General features: G+C 35.9%; 1 protein-coding gene across 1 annotated transcript in view; it reads left to right on the top strand.

Moving 5' to 3' along the window:
• BTAF1 (B-TFIID TATA-box binding protein associated factor 1) overlaps positions 1 to 20,186 on the top strand; it is a 126,051-nt gene that overhangs the window by 77,178 nt on the left and 28,687 nt on the right. Inside the window, exons 18-27 of the mRNA XM_040624685.1 lie at positions 119 to 268; positions 563 to 705; positions 957 to 1,131; positions 2,631 to 2,834; positions 11,705 to 12,131; positions 13,252 to 13,442; positions 14,716 to 14,869; positions 14,950 to 15,059; positions 16,521 to 16,722; positions 17,736 to 17,884. Of these exons, the coding sequence (XP_040480619.1) occupies positions 119 to 268; positions 563 to 705; positions 957 to 1,131; positions 2,631 to 2,834; positions 11,705 to 12,131; positions 13,252 to 13,442; positions 14,716 to 14,869; positions 14,950 to 15,059; positions 16,521 to 16,722; positions 17,736 to 17,884 (1,905 nt within the window). The remainder of the gene's footprint in view (positions 1 to 118; positions 269 to 562; positions 706 to 956; positions 1,132 to 2,630; positions 2,835 to 11,704; positions 12,132 to 13,251; positions 13,443 to 14,715; positions 14,870 to 14,949; positions 15,060 to 16,520; positions 16,723 to 17,735; positions 17,885 to 20,186) is intronic.

Below are 20,186 nucleotides of genomic sequence, written 5' to 3'. Positions count from 1 at the left end.
GTGCTATTTCCTACTTTTTTTTTTTTTTCCCAATTCAGTATCTCTAAAAATGAGTATTAGGTTTTATTAGCTCTCACTGCGAAAATTTCACTTTTCATGTTTCTCTTTCACTGTGTAGGTTTGGATGGAACTGTTGAGCAAAGCTTCAGTTCAATATGTGGTAGCAGCTGCTTGTCCATGGATGGGTGCTTGGCTTTGCTTAATGATGCAGCCTTCTCATTTACCTATTGATTTAAATATGTTGCTAGAAGTAAAAGCTAGAGCCAAGGTAAGTGTAGAGGGACAAAATGTATTTGTATGTTCAGCTCTAATTATTAATACAGTAACCATGCAAGAAATTTGTATTGCTTTAATTGTGATTTAATTAATTTACTGTATGGAGAAATTATTACTTTATGAGGACCTTTACAAATGCATAATAATTTTTATCCATTTAAATTTTGTGAGAAGAATGTATTTTACTGGGAGAACAAATCAGAGTATTTTTGTGTATAAAGGAGAATTGCCTATTAAATTTTAATGATTAATTTTTACTTGTTTTTTTTCCCCTCTTTCCCTCTAGGAAAAAACAGGTGGTAAGGTACGCCAAGGCCAAAGCCAAACGAAAGAAGTCCTTCAGGAATACATTGCAGGTGCAGACACCATCATGGAAGACCCCTCCACTAGGGATTTTGTGGTTATGCGGGCCAGAATCATGGCAGCCAAGTGAGTATGCAAAAATTCAGAAGCTTTTTAACCAAAATATTCTTCTAATGTGTTTGTCAGTACTTCCTCCAGCATACTAGTTACAGAGTAAGAAAAGGTGTAAGAAAAATATTTTTCACTTTCTTGAAGTTTTAAATAAGATGTCTGTCTTCTTATGAAGTTAAAATAGGAGTTATGTCTGTTGGGAAAAGTTGTAGCTTCAAGAAGGGAAACTTTAATTTCTGTAGTAACTTCTTTTTTCTCATTTGTAGATTGTTAGGAGCGCTTTGTTGCTGTATTTGTGATCCAGGTGTAAATGTGGTAACCCAGGAAATTAAACCAGCTGAATCCCTTGGCCAGTTACTACTCTTCCATTTGAACTCCAAATCTGCCTTACAGAGAATTAGCGTTGCTTTGGTAATCTGTGAATGGGCTGCTTTGCAAAAGGTAAGATTTTGCCCAGAAAGTAATGAAGACAAAATAAGTAAACCAATTTCCGTTAGCTGTTAGGATTATTTTCATTATATTTTACAAACAGAAAAAAAATTTCCCTGTTTAAAAACCCAACAGTTACAGAAAAGTATTCAAAATTATATAATGTGAAACATTATTTCTCTTCCATTTGCTTTTAACCTTAGACTTTTTTCTTATGACCCCTAGTCTGGTACCTGAGACTACGAGCTATGACCGTGCTTAATGTTTGCTCTTGATACTACAGTCTGTTAAGAAATGCCCCTCCTAAAAACACGTGTATGTATGGAAGCAGTCCAGACACTGTTGGTCATTCGTTCCTTTATATCTGAGATGTTCCTGAAAACTACAAAAGATAAGAGGCTTTGAGTAATAGAGATCCATTTGTATGAGTAGTAGCAAGGGCAGAATTTTGGGTCACAGGAAGAATAAAACCTCCACATTTAAATGAAAATCTTCATGTTTTCAAATAAGCCATTCCTTGCAGCCCCTTTAACCTTTAACTTCCAATAAGATGTGTGATATTGTGTAAGACTGACTGCTGTAAATCAGAGAAACTTCCTGCTGGCTTTGTTTATTCCATTAACTGGAATTCTGGAAATTTAACTGTCTGCACTTGCTGTGAGAGTTTCTTGTTACTGCCTCTTAGCAGTTTGTCAAAGCTATAAGCTATGTCTAAAAGTAATTGAGCCATGCTCTGTTGCAACTGAGACCCCAGCTTTGCCTCTGGAAAGAAGCAAGGCTCATCTGTTTTTAGGCAGGACTCGGTGTGCTGGAGAGGCAGTGATGCTGTGTTTTTGTGCCTCTCAGACTCAGCAGCAAGTGTTGACAGTTCGGTTTCTGGACCCTCACAGAGCTTCTCTGGACTTACTCTGTGAAGCCCAGGCTGATCACCCAGATCCCACAGAACCCCTCATGGCTCACCACTGAGGCCATTCCCCCTCTGGTTGGGGCAGGCAACAACCAGAGAGAGTGGGAAGGGTTAGTTAAATTTGGGGGCAGGTAAGTAGCTTTTAAATTATATATCCATTTCTACAGTATGGCATGTGAAGCTATGGGTTCAACTGTTAAGAAGTCTAATAAAATAATGAGTTTTCAAATAACATTTTTAGTGCATGCTAAGTGTTCTTTTCTGACTGATTTCTTTTTACAGTTACATATTTTTAAGTCTGTGCTATATGTATGTAAACTTAGTATAAATTCTGAGTGAAGTAAGAGTAATTAGGTGCAAAATTTAATCGAATTGTAATAGTTCCATGTGCATGTTCTGAAGTCATTTATATTAAAATTTTAGAGTAGTTTGGGTGCGATACCTTTTCTCTGTGCAACTAACGATGTTGTTCTGGGAGGTAACAGAACATAGATTCAAAATGAATAGGAATTTAGAACTTTATAGTTTGCAAGTGAAGATGTATGTATCTCTAGAATTATGTTTATATATTTGCCCTGAGTATTTTTTGTCTGTTATATTTTAGGAATGTAAAGCTGTTACCCTAGCTGTGCAGCCACGTTTACTTGATATCCTTTCAGAACATTTGTATTATGATGAAATTGCCGTTCCATTCACGCGAATGCAGAATGAGTGTAAACAGCTTATTTCATCATTAGCTGATGCACATATTGAACTTGGTAATAGAGTAAACAACAGTGTTTTTACAATAGATCAAGCTAATGACCTGGTGAGTAAAGAAGTGACTTTCTTTTTTTTTTTTTAAGGGTTTTTTTTTTTTTTTTAAGATTTTATTTATTAGACAGAGAGAGAGTGCGTGTGTACAAGCAGGGGGAGCAGCAGGCAGAGGGAGAAGCAGACTCCCCCTGGAGCAGGGAGCCTGACTCGGTGCTCGATCCCAGGACTCTGGGATCATGACCTGAGCCGAAGGCAGATGCTTAACTGACTGAGCCACCCAGGAGCCCCAAGAAGTGACTTTTTTAATTTTAGACTGAGCATGAAATAAAGATTAGAAATTTGTCATGTGATGTTTACCACAATAACACTAATTTGTTGAATCTGTCCATGGCCTGATAGCCTGCCACCCATACCCTATAGAAAAGTCATTGTATTGACTTTTTTTGAACTTAGAGAATGGGGAAGGAATTTTCTTTAAATCTCAGATTCTAACAAACCAGTGTACCTTTATCAGAGAAAGCTGTTCCATTTTTTGGTCCTTTCTCAGTTTTGCTTAAAACTGGCAGAGTAGAGGGGCACCTAAGTGGCTCAGTTGGTTAAGGGTCTGACTCTTGGTTTCGGCTCAGGTCATGATCTCGGGGTCCTGAGGTCACCCCTGTATGAGGCTCTGCACTCAGCGTGTGATCTGCTTGAGATTCTTTCCCTCTCCCTCTGTCCCACCCTCTGCCTGTGCAAGGGCTCTCTCTCTCAAATAAATAAAAACCTTAAAAAAAAAAAAAGTGAAACTGTCAGAGTATAGAAAAAACTGCTTCTATATAAGTTCCTGAGTGTTTCTCATCCCCTCTCTCAACTTACAATGAAAATATTCAAACATAAAGAAAAGGTAAGAAGAGAATTATACAGTGAGTATTCATATACTCACCACCTAGATTGCATAGTTAACATTTTACTAAATTTCCTTTATCACGTATATATGCAGCTATCTACTTATCCAGCCATCAGTCCATCTTATTTTTTTGATGCATTTCTAAGTAAGTTGCAGATATCAGTACACTTCAGGATGTATATATCTTTAACTAAAATTCAGTATTTGTTTTTTGCTCTATTGTGAGGTAAAATTTATTTACTATAAAGTACACAAATCTTAAACTATTTGATGAATTTTAACAGATGTATATACCTATGAAACTCAAACCCATCAAGTTATAGATATATCATCACCACTTTGCAGTCAATCCCTGCCTATCCCTGCCCACAAGTAACCATTGTTCTGATTTTTCCTCCACCATAGATTACTTTTGCCAATTCTTAAATTTCATATAATTGGAATCATACACTCTGTGCTGTTTGGTATAAGGTTTTTTTTCAGCATGGTATTTTTAAAATGCATCCATGTTGTTATGTGTATCAATGACTCATTGTTTTTTATTGATTAGTTTTATTCCATTGTATAAATACACCACAGATAAGCTCTTCTATTGATGAACATTTGAGCTGTTCCAAGTTTTTGGCTATTATGAACAGAGCTGCTATAAACATACTTATACAAGTCTTTTTGTAGACCTATATTTTTATTTCTCTTGGATAAATATGTATGAGTAGAATTGCTGGGTCATAGGGAAGGTGTTTATTTAGTTTTATAAAAAACTGCAGACCATTTCCCAAAGTGGCTATACCATTTTACCTTCTAACTGACAATATGTGTGAGTTCTAGTTATTCGGCATCATCACCAGCATTTGGTGTGGTTTTACTTTGTGTTTCCTTGATGATTAATATGTTCAGACACTTTTATGTCTTACCATTTGTAGATCTTCCTTTCTGAAATGTCTGTTCAGATTTTTTGTAATTTTTAATTAGGTTGTCTTTTTATTATTGAGTTATAGGAATTTTTTTTTTTAAAGATTTATTTATTTGAGAGAGAGAGAGAGAGAGAGAACGTGAGCCAGGAAGGGCAGAGGGAGAGGGAGAGAGAATCTGAACAGACTCCATGCTGAGCATGGAGCCCAACACTGGGCTTGATCTCACAACCCTGAGATTATGACCTGAGCCAAAACCAAGAGTTGGACGCTTAACCAACTGAGCCACCCAAGCGCTCCTGGGAATTTTTTTTTTAATGTATCTTAGAATACCAGTCCTTTGTAAGATAGATGCTTTCTGAATATTTTCTCCCAGTATGTGGCTTGCCTTTTCATTTTCTTAATTGTCTTTAGATAAGCAGATATTTTTAATTTTGATGAAGTCTAATTTATCAGTTGTTTTCTTTTATGGTTATTGTGTTCTTTGACCTAAAGTACCTTTTCTCCAAGTTGTGAAGGTATTCACCTACATTTTTCTTCTAAAGCTTTGCGGTTTTAGCTTTTGTATTTAGAGTTGTCATCCATATTGAATTAATGTTTATAGTGCAAAGTACAAATTGAATTGTTTTTCATAAAGATAACCATTTTTTCTAGCATCATTTATTGAAAAGATTTTCCATTCCCCATTAGGTTGCTTTGGCACCTTTGTCAAACATTTGTTGAAGTGTAAGTGTAGATCTATATCTGTACTCTAGTCAATCTATTTGTCTCTGATGCCATCACCAATATCTTGATGACTGTAGCTTTGTACTTAGTAGGTTCTTGAATTTAGGTGTGAATGAGTTCTTCCTTTTTTGAGTTACAGGATCAGAAGCTCAGTCACTTCACTTGTGTTGGTTCCTGTGAAAGAGTAGTCTTCATTTCTTACCCCTTTTCTAATTAGAAAATTAAATAGTTGAAATTTTTTTGTTCTTACCTGTGAGAAAAAGTTAAAATTGCTTTTTTTTGAGTTGTTGATAAAGTTGTTTTCAGATTGTTGCTGTTCTATAATTTATCCATTTCCCCTCTTCCCCTTCTTCTTCTTCTTCTTTTTTTTTTTTTTTTTTTGCCTTGCAGTGAAATCTCAAATTTCAGTCTGTCTTCCCTACACACTGAGGGAATTTTATTTTTTTATTTTATTTTTCTTACGATGAAAACTTTTAAGGTTTACTGTCTTAGCAACTTGCAAATATGCAGTGTAATATTATTGAGTATGGCCATCATGCTGTACATTACGTTTCCGTAACTTATTTATTTTATAACTAGAAGTTTGTACCTCTTGATCTCCTTCACCCATTTTGCCGTCCTCCTCCAAACCTCCCTCCCCTCTGGGCAGCTACCAGTCTACTTTTTGTATCTATTACCTTTGTTTGTTCATGTGTTTTTTAGATTGCACATGTAAGTGAAATCATAAGGTATTTGTCTTTCTCTGATGTATTTCACTTAGCAGAATGCCCTTAAGGCCTATCCATGTTGTCACAGATGGAAAATTTCATTCTCTTTTATGGCTAAGTAGTATTCCATTGTGGATATATACTGCATCTTCTTTATCCTTTCATCCATCCATGAACACTTAGATTGTTTCTGTATCTTGCTATTGTGAATGATGCTGTAGTGAACAGAAGGGTGCATATATCTTTTCAAGTTAGTGTTTTCATTTGCTTCAGATAAATATCTGGAAGTGGCTCTGCTGGATAATATGGTAGTACTATTTTTAATTTTTTGAGGAACCTCCATACTGTTTTCCATAGTAGCTGCACCAATTTACATTCCCACTAACAGTGCACAAGGGTTCCCTTTTTCCACATCCTTGCCAACACTTGTTATTTCTTGTCTTCTTGATAAGCCATTCCAGTAGGTGTGAAATGTTATCTCATCGTGGTTTTATTTGCATTTCCCTGATAATGATGCGTGTGGTATTGAGCATCTTTTCATGTACCTATTGGCCATCTGTATGTCTTCTCTGGAAAAATATCTATTCAGATCATCTGCCCCCCCCTTTTTAAGATTATTTGTCAGAGAGAGAGAGAGTAGAAGGATGGGGAGCGGCAGGCAGAGAGAGAAGCAGGCTCCCCACTGAGTAGGGAGCCCATGTGGAACTTGATCCCAGGATTCTGGGTTCATGACCTGAGCCGAAGGCAGATGCTTAACTGACTCAGCCACCCAGGTGTCCCCATCGGCCCATTTTTAAATCAGATTGTTTTTGTTTTGTTATTGAGTTACATGAGTTCTTTATATATTTTACATATTAATTCCTTATCAAATATATGATTTGCAAATATCTTTTCCCATTCAGTAGGTTGCCTTTTCATTTTGTTGGTGGTTTTCTTCCTGTGCAGAAGCTTTTTAGTTTTTTTTTAATTTATTTTTTAAAGATTTTATTTATTTATTTGAGAGAGAGAGAGAAAGAGGGAGCAGAGGGAGGGGTAGAGGGAGGGGGTGAAGCAGACTTTCTGATACGCAGGGAGCCCGACATGGGGCTCAATCCCAGGACTCCAGGATCATGACTCAAGCCGAAGGCAGACAATTAACTGACTGAGCCACCCTGGCACGCCTCCCCCCGCCCCTTTTAAAGATTTTATTTATTTATTTGAGACAGAGCAAGAAAGCGTGCACAGGTGCATGAGTGGGGGGAGAGGGAGAAGCAGACTCCCTGCTGAGGCTGCGGAGGCTCCATCGGCTCCATCCCAGGACCCCAGGATCATGACCTGGGCCAAAGGCAGACATTTAACTGACTGAACCACCCAGGCACCTCTGCTTTTTCGTTTTGATATAGTCCCACTTGGTTTTTGGTGGTTTTTGTGTGTGGCTTTTTGTTTGTTTTTTGTTTTTTTGTTTTGTATTTTTGCTTTTGTATGGAAACGTTTTCTTTTTAAAGCTATCGGGGCACCTGGGTTTCTCAGTCGGTTAAGTGTCCAACTCTTGATTTCAGCTAAGGTCATGATCTCAGGGTTGTGGGATCCAGCCCGACTTTGGACTCTCTGCTCAGCACGGAGTCTGCTTCTCCCTCTCCCTCTGCCCCTCCCCCTATTCGTGCACAGGAGCTCTCTGTCTCATTAAAATAAATAAATGAAATCTTTAAATAAAAGTAAAGCTATCAAATGACCCCTTCTTCAAGCTTTTCTTATTCAAACCTCTTACTCTTACTCTTCAGTGAAACTGTTCTGTTTCATCAACTTAATTAGTCCAATGGTCTTGACCGAGCACATCAGAATATCAGGAAGAAAGTATTGAGGGAAAGGCTATTTAATTTAAAGTTTTTATTTTATGCCCGCATACAAGAGTAAATACTGTGAGATTCCATTTATATGATGTTCTACAAAGGCAAAATTAACCCATAGAGATAGAAATTGGAAAACTGGTTAGTTCTTAAGCAGGTGGGGGGAGGCATTGACTAAAAAGGGGCAGAAGTTTCTGGGGAATGAAAATGTTCTGTATTTTGATGGGACTGGTAGTTACATGGGTGTATCAACAAATTTTACACTTTTGTTCTCCTTAAATTATGTGCAGATCATTCTTTGTAAATTATATCTGACCTAAAAGTACTGGCAAATAAAAATACTAGTCTTGGCTCACTTAAAAAAGTTTTTATTTTAATTGCAGTTAACATATCGTGTTATATTAGTTTCAGATTTACAATATAGTGATTCATCAATTCTGTACATCACCCGGTGTTCATCATGACAAGTGCACTCCTTAGTCCCCATCACCTATTTCACCACCTCCCTACCCAGGAAGGGCAATTTAATTTTATTTATTTATTTATTTATTTCCCCAGGAAAAGCGATTTTAAAAGATTGGTCTTAGTCTTGGCTAAGAGTCACTACTTTATTAATCTTTCCATTGACTCCCTATTTTTCTCTTACCTGCCAATAAAAGCATTTCCCTAAGATCTTTCTTTGTCACCATTCTCACAATTTAGTTCTTATCCTTGTGCTATGCTATCTTCTCTTGATCTCTTTAAGTTCTTCTATTAGGGATTTTTAGTTAGATAGCTCACTGTCACTTTAGCTTAACACAACCAAAACTGGAATTTTCTTTAACAATAAATTGCCTTTTTCAATTTGCCTTTTACAGTTGTAAATCTTGCTACCATTTCCTTTCAGAAAGCCTCATATGTTTATCTTTTCTCTGTTTTCATTGCCACAACCTGGTCAGGGGCCTTAGTACTTTATGACTAGGTGCTGACTCATCTCTAAAGCTCTAGGCAGTCTCTGGTCCATTTCATCTCACATGTTGTGCCAGACTTGTGAAGTCCTTTAGTTCCGCTCTAAAGGCATCCCTCCCCTGCCCAAAAACATTATTTTTGTTTTCCTTAATTATAGTTTTTTTCTTTCTTTCTTTTCACACCTTCTCTAAATTCCTCATCTCTTTTTCTTTTCATTATTTCTCAAACTTCCTCCCCTTCAGCGTAGTTGGCTTTTTTCTTGCAGAAGTGTACCATGGTCACTCACTTCCTGTGCCTCATTCTCACTTCTGAGTCTGAGCTCCTGTTTCTTTTGTCAGGAATTCCCTGCCCTCAACCCTCTGTGTTTATCCCAGGTTCATCTTTTAACATTCCTCCATCTGTACCCTATACTCAAGCCATGATCATCTGTTCTCAGTTCCCTGGACAGTGACTTATTTTCCACTCACCACCTCACTCTATTTGCCAAGATGTCTCACAACTCCAGACTTAACCCATTCTTTAAGAACCCATCACAAGGGACACCCGGGTGGCTCAGTTGGTTAAGCATCCAACTCTTGCTTTCAGCTCAGGTTGTGCGTGATATTAGAGTCGTGAGATGGAGCCCCACGCCCAGTTCCGTGCTGGGCACAGAGTTTGCTTGAGCTACTTTCCCTCTCCCTCTGCCCCCTTTCCCTGCTTGTGCATACCTCTCTTTCCCACTCTCTCTCTCAAATAAAATCTTTAAGAAAATTAAAAATAAAAATCACAAGTGTTAACCTAGTCTGGCAAGCCTCCACTAATCTTATCCTCTGAGAAGAATTAAGCAACCCATTGTGTCCCACGGTAACTTGCACTTACCTAGATTATATGTTACATTGTCTTGTTTACTTATGTATCTTTCTCCCATATTAGTCTCTACATTTTTTGAGTGTATGAAGCCATTGGGTCTTACTCATCTTTTAGTATTCATCAACAGATACTTGTTGAGTGAGTGAATGAATTAATGAATTTGGGGTGATTGGAAAACTTTTCCTTAGCTTAGAATAATTGAAAATTCACAGAAGCATAGTATATTTAGGACAGTGTTCTCAGACTTTTAGCAGTGAAATCCCGTTTCCGATAAATCTTATGCAGAACTCGAAATGGAAAGTATAAGCTGGTATGTGAATGTGTTTCTTTGTGCTGAGTAAATGGACAAGGTCAAGCAGATATAACTCAATTTAAAGAGTTTCATATTTTATAATGATAAAAGGAGATCTTAATTGTGTGCCTGTTTTGTTTTTTCATAATAGTAGGCCAGTATTATCAGTCTTGTCCATAATAGAATTATTTGTAAGGCTGAAAAATTAGGTTCTCCATTTAAAAAAAAAAAGTTCTTCAGCGTTACAGGCTTCTCTAATATTCATCAGAGTGAATCTATTTATACAGCCTCTATATGATTACAGTTACCTGTCAAACAAGAAGCCGTCACACAATCTTTAGATGGTAATTAAAAAAACATGCTCACAGAAACAAAAACTTGTACATAAATCTTCATAGAATCATTATTCAATATAGTAGCTAAAGGGTGGAAGTGTTCTTCAACTAATGAATGGATGAATACAGTGTGGTATATAGCCATATAGTGTGGGATATTATTTGGCAAGAAAAGGAAAAAAAGTACCACATTCAGGATGCCTGGGTAGCTCAGTTGGTTAAGCATCTGTCTTCACCTCAGGTTATGATTCCAGGGTCCTGGGATCAAGTCCCACATCAGGCTCCTTGCTCAGCAGGGAGCCTTCTTCTCCCTGTGCCTGCCTGCTTGTCCTCTTTCTGTCCCGCTCTCTATCTGACAAATAAGTAAATAACATCTTAAGAAAAAACTATTAAAAAAAAAGAACCATATTCATTACTACAGCACTGATGAACCTTGAAAGCATTATGCTAAATGAAAGAAACCAGTCACAAGAGATTACATGTATTAGTACATTCATATGAAATGTCCAGAATAGGCAAATCTATAAAGATAGAAAATATGTAAGTGGTTGCATACAGCTGGAAAGAAATGAGGAATGATTGCTAATTGGTACGAATTTTATATTGGGGATGATGGAAATGTTCTAAAATTGTGATGGTTGTACAACTCTGTGAATAGAATAAAAATCATTGAATTATGTACTTTAAATGGATGTATTATATGGGAATTATATCTCAAAATTGTTAAAGATGTATTGAGCAGTCATTTAATGTGGCTTGTAAAATAGTCTGATGTCATAGGGTTACAGCTTTAGGCAGCTCTTGGTAAGTAAAATATTCATGACTATTGCACAGTTTCTTTCCCTTTTTTATGCCCCCCCCCCCACTTCCGGGCATTTTTACGAGAAGGGAGGTTAAAGAAAGAATGAAAATAATCCAGTTAGCAACACTTAGCCACTTAACAATGGCTGTCCGAAAAGCTTTTAAATTGAGAATATTTTCCCTGAAAGGAAGTTTGTGAGATTTGGTATTCCTTAATTAAGTTAGTTTATATTTGCTGATAGGTTTCTCATTTCACCAAACTACTGTGTCGGCATTCCGTGTAATTTTCTCTTAAACTTACTGGATATGTTTAAAGGATAGGTAATTTTGTTCATCTTAGAAGACTGTGTGTGTGTGTGTGTAGTTGACACACCAGTGTTAGTTTCGGGTATGTGACATAACAGGCAATGTAGTCAGTGGTATTGTGATGGTGTTGCATGAAGACTGTCTTAAAGAATACAGTGCTAATGATTAAAGTTCAAAGTTGGGAGATTTTAGACGTTTATTTCGTGTACTGAATACTAAAATAATACTAGATATTGTGAAACTCAAAATTGAAACAAAGCTTGCTGTTGCCCTTTAGTTTACAGACTACTTGGGATTGATGTCCTTAATGATTTTTTATTTCTCTTTTTTAATAGGTCACTACTGTTTTTAATGAAGTCACATCATCTTTCGATTTAAATCCTCAAGTGTTACAGCAGTTAGATAGTAAACGACAGCAGGTCCACATGACAGTTACAGAGACCAACCAGGAGTGGCAAGTGCTGCAGTTGAGAGTGCATACTTTTGCTGCATGTGCAGTTGTGAGTTTGCAGCAGCTTCCAGAGAAATTAAATCCTATCATAAAGCCTTTAATGGAGACAATTAAAAAAGAAGAGAATACACTAGTGCAAAACTATGCAGCTCAGTGCATAGCAAAGCTGCTTCAGCAGTGCACAACAAGGACGCCCTGCCCCAATTCAAAAATTATTAAAAACCTCTGTAGTTCACTTTGTGTGGACCCATATCTGACTCCTTGTGTCACATGTCCAGTACCAACACAAAGTGGCCAGGACAATTCTAAAGGTACATATCTAAACCTACATTTGGGGTAGAGAATTAACCATTTAAATTTGTTTTCATTTACTGTAGGTATCATTTAAGCATAGATCCAGTTTGTGTGTGAGCTTTTTCCCATTTTGCATATTGGTAATCAAATAACAACTGTCTAAACTCAGACTATTCATAAGGGACCTGAAAGACCTGATATTTCATATAAGATGACTGAAATCTATGAAACCGTTGTTAACCCTTGCCCTCTCTTTCCAGACCATCATTACAAGGTTTTACTGTTTATGGGGCTAGAAAACTTAATGTATCAAATGTTGAATAAAAATTCTTCCTATAAAACTCTGGTTTCTCTAATTTAGTGCATGTCTTATAAGTGAACTCTAATTACCTTCAGCAAATAATGCATAGCCATTCTGATTTCATCTGGAAAATAAGAATTGCTCTCTGCAGGCTAGTATCAAGGACTGATGTTTCTTTACATGCCTTAGTCCTATATGTTTAATTTTTTGTTTGTTTATAAGATTTTGGAAAAGCGAATTATTCAAATTGTAATAGATTTACAACTTTGGTGCAGTGTAGGTCTTAAAAAAACGTGAACAAAGGAGGAAAGTGACATTTTGAATATCCTCATCTTAAAACTGTAATATATCATATCATATCATATCATGTATCATATATCTCCCTCCCTTCCCTACCGCCAACCCCTAGTGTTATTTGAGCCAGTAATATTTTACAGTGGTCGATAATTCTGAATTTATGGTGACTGTGGACATTTCTTTTAGAACGTGCTTGCAGTGTTTTTTATTGTTTTTTTTTTATGCCTAGAAGCATTCATTTTTTTAAAATTAATACACTTTAACTTCAGTCAAAATCATTCTTGCATGTTATAGTTCTTGTTAACATGATTCTACAATTTTATAATAAGTATGGTCCTATGCAAATATCAAAATATTTAATGTTGTAAATGATTGACTATTTTGTTACCATTTCATTGGCTAAAGAAAATGTCATTGGCTTATAAAAATTGAGACTGAAAAACATAGTTTTAAAAATATGTCATATCTCTTTTGGAGCAGGAAGTATTTGGGCGCACCTATATTATTCTTAAAAAGTTATTTAACTTTTTTCCTTTTAGGATCCAACTCCGAAAAAGATGGTATGCACCATACGGTCACCAAACACAGAGGTATAATTACACTCTACAGGCATCAGAAAGCTGCTTTTGCTATCACAAGTAGGCGAGGTCCTACCCCCAAAGCAGTAAAAGCTCAAATAGCAGATCTTCCTGCAGGAAGTAGTGGAAATATCCTTGTTGAACTTGATGAGGTAAATAGTTGTTTTGGGTTTTTCTGACTACTCTGAATTTTAAACAAATACCTTATAGATTGAGAGCTAAATTGTCATATGAGCCTCCATTATTATATTTTTATATTTTTAAGTGATAGAACTGGAGTTAATCTTCTGTAGTTACCCCCCAACATGATCCAGAAAAACTGCAAACTTCTTCAAATTTCTGTTGGTACTAGTTTATAGGTGTTAAATAATTATCACCTGCTTGGCTTTTAGTCAGCCTGGAATTTATTAAATGTGTGGTATGAGGTAGGGATCTAAATTTATTTTTCCATATGAACAGTTAGTTATCCACTGTTGAATCCTTTCCTCCCTGACTTAAAATGGCATCTCTGTTATATGTCATGCTTCATATATGTGAGTATCTATTTGGGCTTTCTTTTCTGTTTCAGTGGTCTACTTGTCTACAGTACAGTCTTCTTTAAGGACAACTAAAAAGTGTTTTTTGAAATGTTTATAGTCATAGTATTAACGGTGGAATGATGCTCTAGGAAGCTCTTTTGGTTAGCATGACATAGAAACTTACCTGAGTTCAGCAATAAATTATCAATGCTAAAAGACATGTGTCTAATATATTTCTGTAAAATATGAATATTTTAAGTTTCTTTTAAATAAAAATCACTTTCTTACCTGTATTTCTTTTAAAATATGCTATGAATGAATTTTTTTCTCTGATCCTATTCTTCCCATAATAATTTTAATAAAAACTTTACTGTGATTTTGGAATTTATATCTATGTTTTACATAGTTCTTCCTTAAAAAATAATTGTAAAAATCTATGCATCTTTCTGGAGGGACAGTTTTTTTGTATTACAATGAAATTATTGACAAGAGGTTATTAATCTTGTGATTAAACAGATGCTTTTATTGTATCCTTTAAGTGAATATAAATATAAGGACAGATTGTTTTATCTCCTTATCTTCTCCCTGGCTGGTAAGTTTCTTTGGGGCAGGGAGAGGGGAAAAAACCATCACTTAGAACTACCTCTAGAAACTGCATATTCTTCTTTTCCTTACTTTTCAGCTCCAAAGAAGTATTTTACTTTGGATGGAAGAATCTAATTTGGGGTTTTATGCCCATGTAAATTTAATTATTAAAAGACATTTATAGTGATAAATATGTTTATAGTTGGTTAATGGTAACACCATGAATTCTTAAATGGTGACTTTTAAATTCTGTCAATAAAATTTCAAATCCATTATACTTTTTTTTTTTTTAACTCTCTTATTAACTAACATTTCATTTTAGGCCCAGAAGCCTTACCTGGTACAGCGAAGAGGAGCTGAATTTGCTTTGACGACTATAGTGAAGCATTTTGGTAGTGAAATGGCAGTGAAGTTGCCACACCTCTGGGACGCTATGGTTGGTCCACTGAGGAATACAATTGACATAAATAATTTTGGTGTGTACATATTTTTCTGAGTTGGACTTTGAAAAATTATTTGCAAGGTGATACACACTTAAATCAATATATTTTAATAGATGGAAAGTCCCTCTTGGAAAAGGGAGATGGTCCTGCCCAAGAATTGGTGAATTCTCTGCAAGTTTTTGAAACAGCAGCAGCCTCAATGGATTCTGAGCTTCATCCCTTGGTAACTAACTAATGCAAGTGTAGTTTTCTTCTAATAAAACAAGTGATTTTATTAAAAAGTCTTAAGGCTTAAAATGTATAACTTTGGTGTCATCCCTAGTAATTGCATTTTCTTTTATGTGGTATAACTAGAGTCCTTTATTGACAGCACATTTCTTGTGGGCTTTGTGGCAGAGTTGGGTGCATGAATGTTAGAAAACTCACTTTGAGAGTTTTGAATATGGAGCAGTGGGGACAGGGCTCTAATGACACAGAAGCCAGGTGTAAACGGAAAGAAAGTTACAGCCCTGTTAATTTATGTCATATTTAGTAATACAGCTCCAAGAAAGGAAGAGCACAGGTAATAACACTTCTTCCTAAGATAAGTGTAAAGGTAGAGGAAGTTACCTGCCTGAGATGAAGCTAGTCAGTGGCAAAGAAAGAACACTGGTTTGTGTTTTTTGACTATTAAAATAAATATTTCTTTTAAAAAAAATTGTGACCGAGGGAGGAGAAAAATAGACTAGAGAGTTTAATATCTGGTTTTTCCATAGAAGGAAGCAGTATTCTTTCCATATAACTCTGCAATTTATAGTGCTGTTATGTGTGCTAGCTCCAATTCCCTATTCATATCTAACAGAAAAGGGTGAATCTAGAAGAAAAAGAAGAGCAACCCTTTTCTGTTTATATATAGTAATGAAGTTACATCTTTTTACTTGTTAAATTTCGCTGATTTATCATTAGAGAAGGGCAGAATCCATCTGTGTGCTCTCACCCTTCTGTGATCAGCTTAACATTCATCTGAGCTGTAAGGTCAGCATGGACCTGACTCTCGTTAAGATTTATCCTGGTACTCCATGCAGTAGGCATTTATTAATGAGATATATCATGTTCTTGTGATCATAATGCCTATGGTAAGCCAGGAAGTGAAAGTGGGAAATAGCTACCAAAGGATGGTGCCTAGAGCAAGATCAGGATCACTCAACCCAGTGAATAGAAAGTATATATCTAGGGGTACCAGGCTGGCTCAGTTAGAAGAGCATGTGACTCTTGATCTTGGGGTCATGAGTTCAAGCCCCACATTGGGTGTAGAGCTTACTTGAAAAACAAAACAAAACAAAACATATGTACCTAAACCTAAGCCAGAGCTACCAAATTGGGAGGGGACTGGTGGTGTGTCATTTCTCCAACCTCAGGAGAATCTTACAGGTACCTTTTGATGTGCACCCTGATGCCTTAAGAGAAAAGGAACAGAGGAGAAGTTATGCACCTTTAATTTTAAAAAGAGTTTCAGTACCTTAGGTTGGATTTAGATTAATTTTTTATTGAGGATGTTTGGCAATAATGGTTGGGGTAATTGGAGATATTCTTGGATTTAGTTATTTAGAATATCAAGATCCTCTGAGTATGGGCTATAATAGTTCTATTTTAAACAGTAGATCCCCTAATGAATATTCTGATTGTCTTAAACTTTTTCTTTTAGTTGGTACAGCATTTGCCTCATCTTTATACGTGCCTTCAGTATCCCAGCACTGCAGTGAGGCACATGGCTGCTCGTTGTGTAGGCGTCATGAGCAAAATAGCTACCATGGAAACAATGAATATTTTTTTGGAGAAGGTTCTTCCATGGCTGGGAGCAATTGATGACAATATCAAACAAGAGGGTGCAATTGAAGCACTTGCATGTATCCTTTTTTATTTTTACAAACTTTAGAAATTATGTTCATTTTATTTAAGGATGACTAAAATAAAATTCATTAATTCATTTAAATATTCATACATAACCTGTCTTATTCCAAAAAGAAAACTACTTTGTTATATCTTATTTTGAAGTATCTTTATATTACATTATAAATACATTAAAATGTATTTACATTTTATTTTGAAAATTTTTACATGGAGAGTTTGAAGAACTCTAATTTTAAGAGATCTTTTTTAATAGGCAAAAATAATTTTAGGTACTTTATGAAATGTATTTCTGGTAACTGATCTATTGGTTTATAATCAGTGTTGTATTAGTACTAATCAGACACTATGTAGTTTGTATTTTATAAACATACTGTACTTTCAAAGTTCATTATGTGGGTGGAAAATGACTAACTGTACTAAATAACTAGAAATATACAGGCAAGCTTTTTGCTATGGGTACAGCATCCATTGACATTCTTTAACTTGAAGTATCTGAAAGATATTTCTAAGAGTAAGAAATATGGATGGAGATCAAATCAGTAGAAACTCTGGTTCAGAAATGCTGAGGATTGCAGGAGGACTGAACTTACTGGGCCCAGCTGTGTCCAGTTGATGATTGTCCAGATCCTGGTTGGATATTTGGAATTAACCTTTGAGTGACATTGAATTCTCCCTTGCTTGCAGTGTAACTCATTTTATTTTGGTACTGGAATTCTAGCAACTTGTAAGAATTTCTCTGTGAGAAAAACCTGATTAAAACTTCCTCCAGCCTCTTTTAGGTGAAAAACCCAATTTTATAGTCTTAAGAGAAAGTTACATAGTATTTACAAAGGAGGAACAGTTTACAAATGCTGTTATAATTGAATCATAGATCTCAAGGGACAGTCTATTCCCTCATGATATAGATGAGAAAATGGAGAACCATTTTAGAAGTTAAAATCTTGATATATCAGTTTGTGAAAACATTTACCTCAGAACAGTTTGGAAATTTCCTTAATAACTTACTCAGGTGTAATGGAACAACTGGATGTTGGTATTGTTCCCTATATTGTCCTTTTAGTTGTGCCTGTGTTGGGAAGAATGAGTGATCAGACAGACAGCGTAAGATTCATGGCTACACAGTGCTTTGCAACACTAATTAGACTCATGCCACTTGAGGTAAGTTGAAATACTTGGTTTACAGACTTAATGTTTTCTATAACTTCATCTGTAATAATTGTAATTCTTTTAAAACAATGTCAGGTTAAAAAAAAAATCGTGAATATGTTTATTTTTCCAAGCACTAGGAATCTTATACTTTAATGGATGGAGATATATATATATATATATATGTTTTTAACATAGGGTTTTAAGTAAAACTATCATTCCTAAAAGAATGATCATTTATTGATGCTATTCTAGAAACAGAATTACTGTTCCTAAGTATCCCTGGTAACATCTAGGTAAAGAATCTGTGCCAATGTTTACATGAAAGGTAAATGTGAGAGATGGTAAAAGAAAGTGTAAAAAGCAAATGAAGTGTCTGTGGGAGTGTGGAGAAAGCAGACTAGAAGGTTGGTTGGAGAATTTTGGAGTATATTCATGGGCCAGAAATAAAATATGTGGCCAGTACAGGAAATAAAAGTGGCTTGAAGCAAGGGAAGGACCAGGACCCTGCCACCAAACTGCTTAAAATATTTCGATGGGATTTTTATAATTCAGGAAATAAGTAAATACACAGTTGATCCATGTTTTAGTATCAGTACTTCTCTTTTTTGGCCAAATAGTATTCCATTGTGTGAATGTACCACATTTTGTTTATCCACTCACCAGTTGATGGACTTTTGGATTATTACCACCTTTTGACTATCACAAGTAATGCTATGATGAACATGCACTTACAAGTCTTTGTGTGGATATATGTTTTTATTTCTTTTGAGCAGATATCTAGAAATGGAATTACTGGGTCATATGATGTTGAACTTTTTGAGAAATTGCCAAACTGTTTTCCAAAGTAACCGTACCATTTTAGATTCCTACCGCAAACTATGAGCATAAGTTGGATAGCTTCTATAAAAAACAGTTCAGCTATGCCTGCTGAAGTTGAAGATTCCCATCACAATAACTCAGCAAATTCATCCTAGATATATAGCCTACAGAAATTCATACACATGTACCAAGACATATCTTCAAGAATATTTATCATAGCATTATTCGTAGTAGTCTAAGACCACTCAAATATTCATCACTGGTGGAGTAAATATGTTAACTGGATGATAATGGTGATGATGATACTACAAAAAATGAACAAAGTAGAAACACAGCAATATTAATTTTTAACATAAGATTTATTTTTTATGAAGTTCAAAAATAGTTAAAAGTACATGGGATGCAGGGGCGCCTGGGTGGCTTAGTCATTAAACGTCTGCCTTCGGCTCAGGGCGTGATCCTGGCATTCTGGGATTGAGTCCCACATCAGGCTTCTCCACTGGGAGCCTGCTTCTTCCTCTCCCACTCCCCCTGCTTGTGTTCCCTCTCTCGCTGGCTGTCTCTCTCTCTGTCAAATAAATAAATAAAATCTTAAAAAAAAAAAAGTACATGGGATGCAAACTTAGGTGATCAAGGCATAAAGAAAAGTAAGAAAGAGGTTGCCGTGAAAGTCAGTGAAGTGATTACCTCTAGGGGAAAGGAGAGTGGGTTGTCACTGAGAAGGAGCATATGGGATCTTCTAGGATTGTGGCAGAGCTATTTTTTTTTTTTTTTTGATCTGGTAATGGTTATAAAGTTGTTTTATAAAACTGTGCATTTATTTATATATTTCTCTACATGGTTTATTCCACAATAAAAAGTAATAAAATAACTACCATGACAAAAAAAAGAAATACTAGACTATGGGTGCCTGGGTGGCTCAGTGGGTTAAGTGTCTGCCTTTGGCTCAGGTCATGATCCCAGAGTCCCGGGATCGAGCCACTCCATCAGGCTCCCTGCTCAGCAGGGAGTCTGCTTCTCCCTCTGCCCTTTACCCCACTTGTGTTCTCTCTCTCTCTCTCAAATGAATAAATAAATCTTAAAAAAAAAATACTAGACTACTGTATTGAAAGACACAAGTCATTTCCAGAATAGTTTCCATCCTCTGCTTCCTGGGTCTTATTAGTATTTTTAAATTCTTGGTCCTTGCATCATCTTATTTGTAAACTGAATTTGTTCTCTTTGGCTCTTTTCTGCTTTGGAATCAGTAAGTGATAGGAAACCATCATGTATTCTTTGAGGAAAAGAGTAGATGCTAAAAACAGTGTTTTAGGGAAACTAACAACTGAAAGCTGTTAGGAAAATCAGTTTAGTAGCTATTTATGGATTAGAATGGAAGTACCCCAAAACAGAGCCCAATCCACTATGAGGTGATAAAGTCTTTTTTAGATTTTATTTTTAAGTAATCTCAATGCCCAGTGTGGGGCTTGAACTTAAAACCCCAAGATCAGGA

Source organism: Ursus maritimus, unplaced genomic scaffold, assembly GCF_017311325.1.
Source record: "Ursus maritimus isolate PB19 unplaced genomic scaffold, ASM1731132v1 scaffold_7, whole genome shotgun sequence".
In the NCBI taxonomy this organism is placed as follows: Eukaryota; Metazoa; Chordata; class Mammalia; order Carnivora; family Ursidae; genus Ursus; species Ursus maritimus.
The sequence above is the reverse complement of the archived record's forward strand: the minus strand, read 5'-3'. Positions and strand labels throughout refer to the sequence as shown.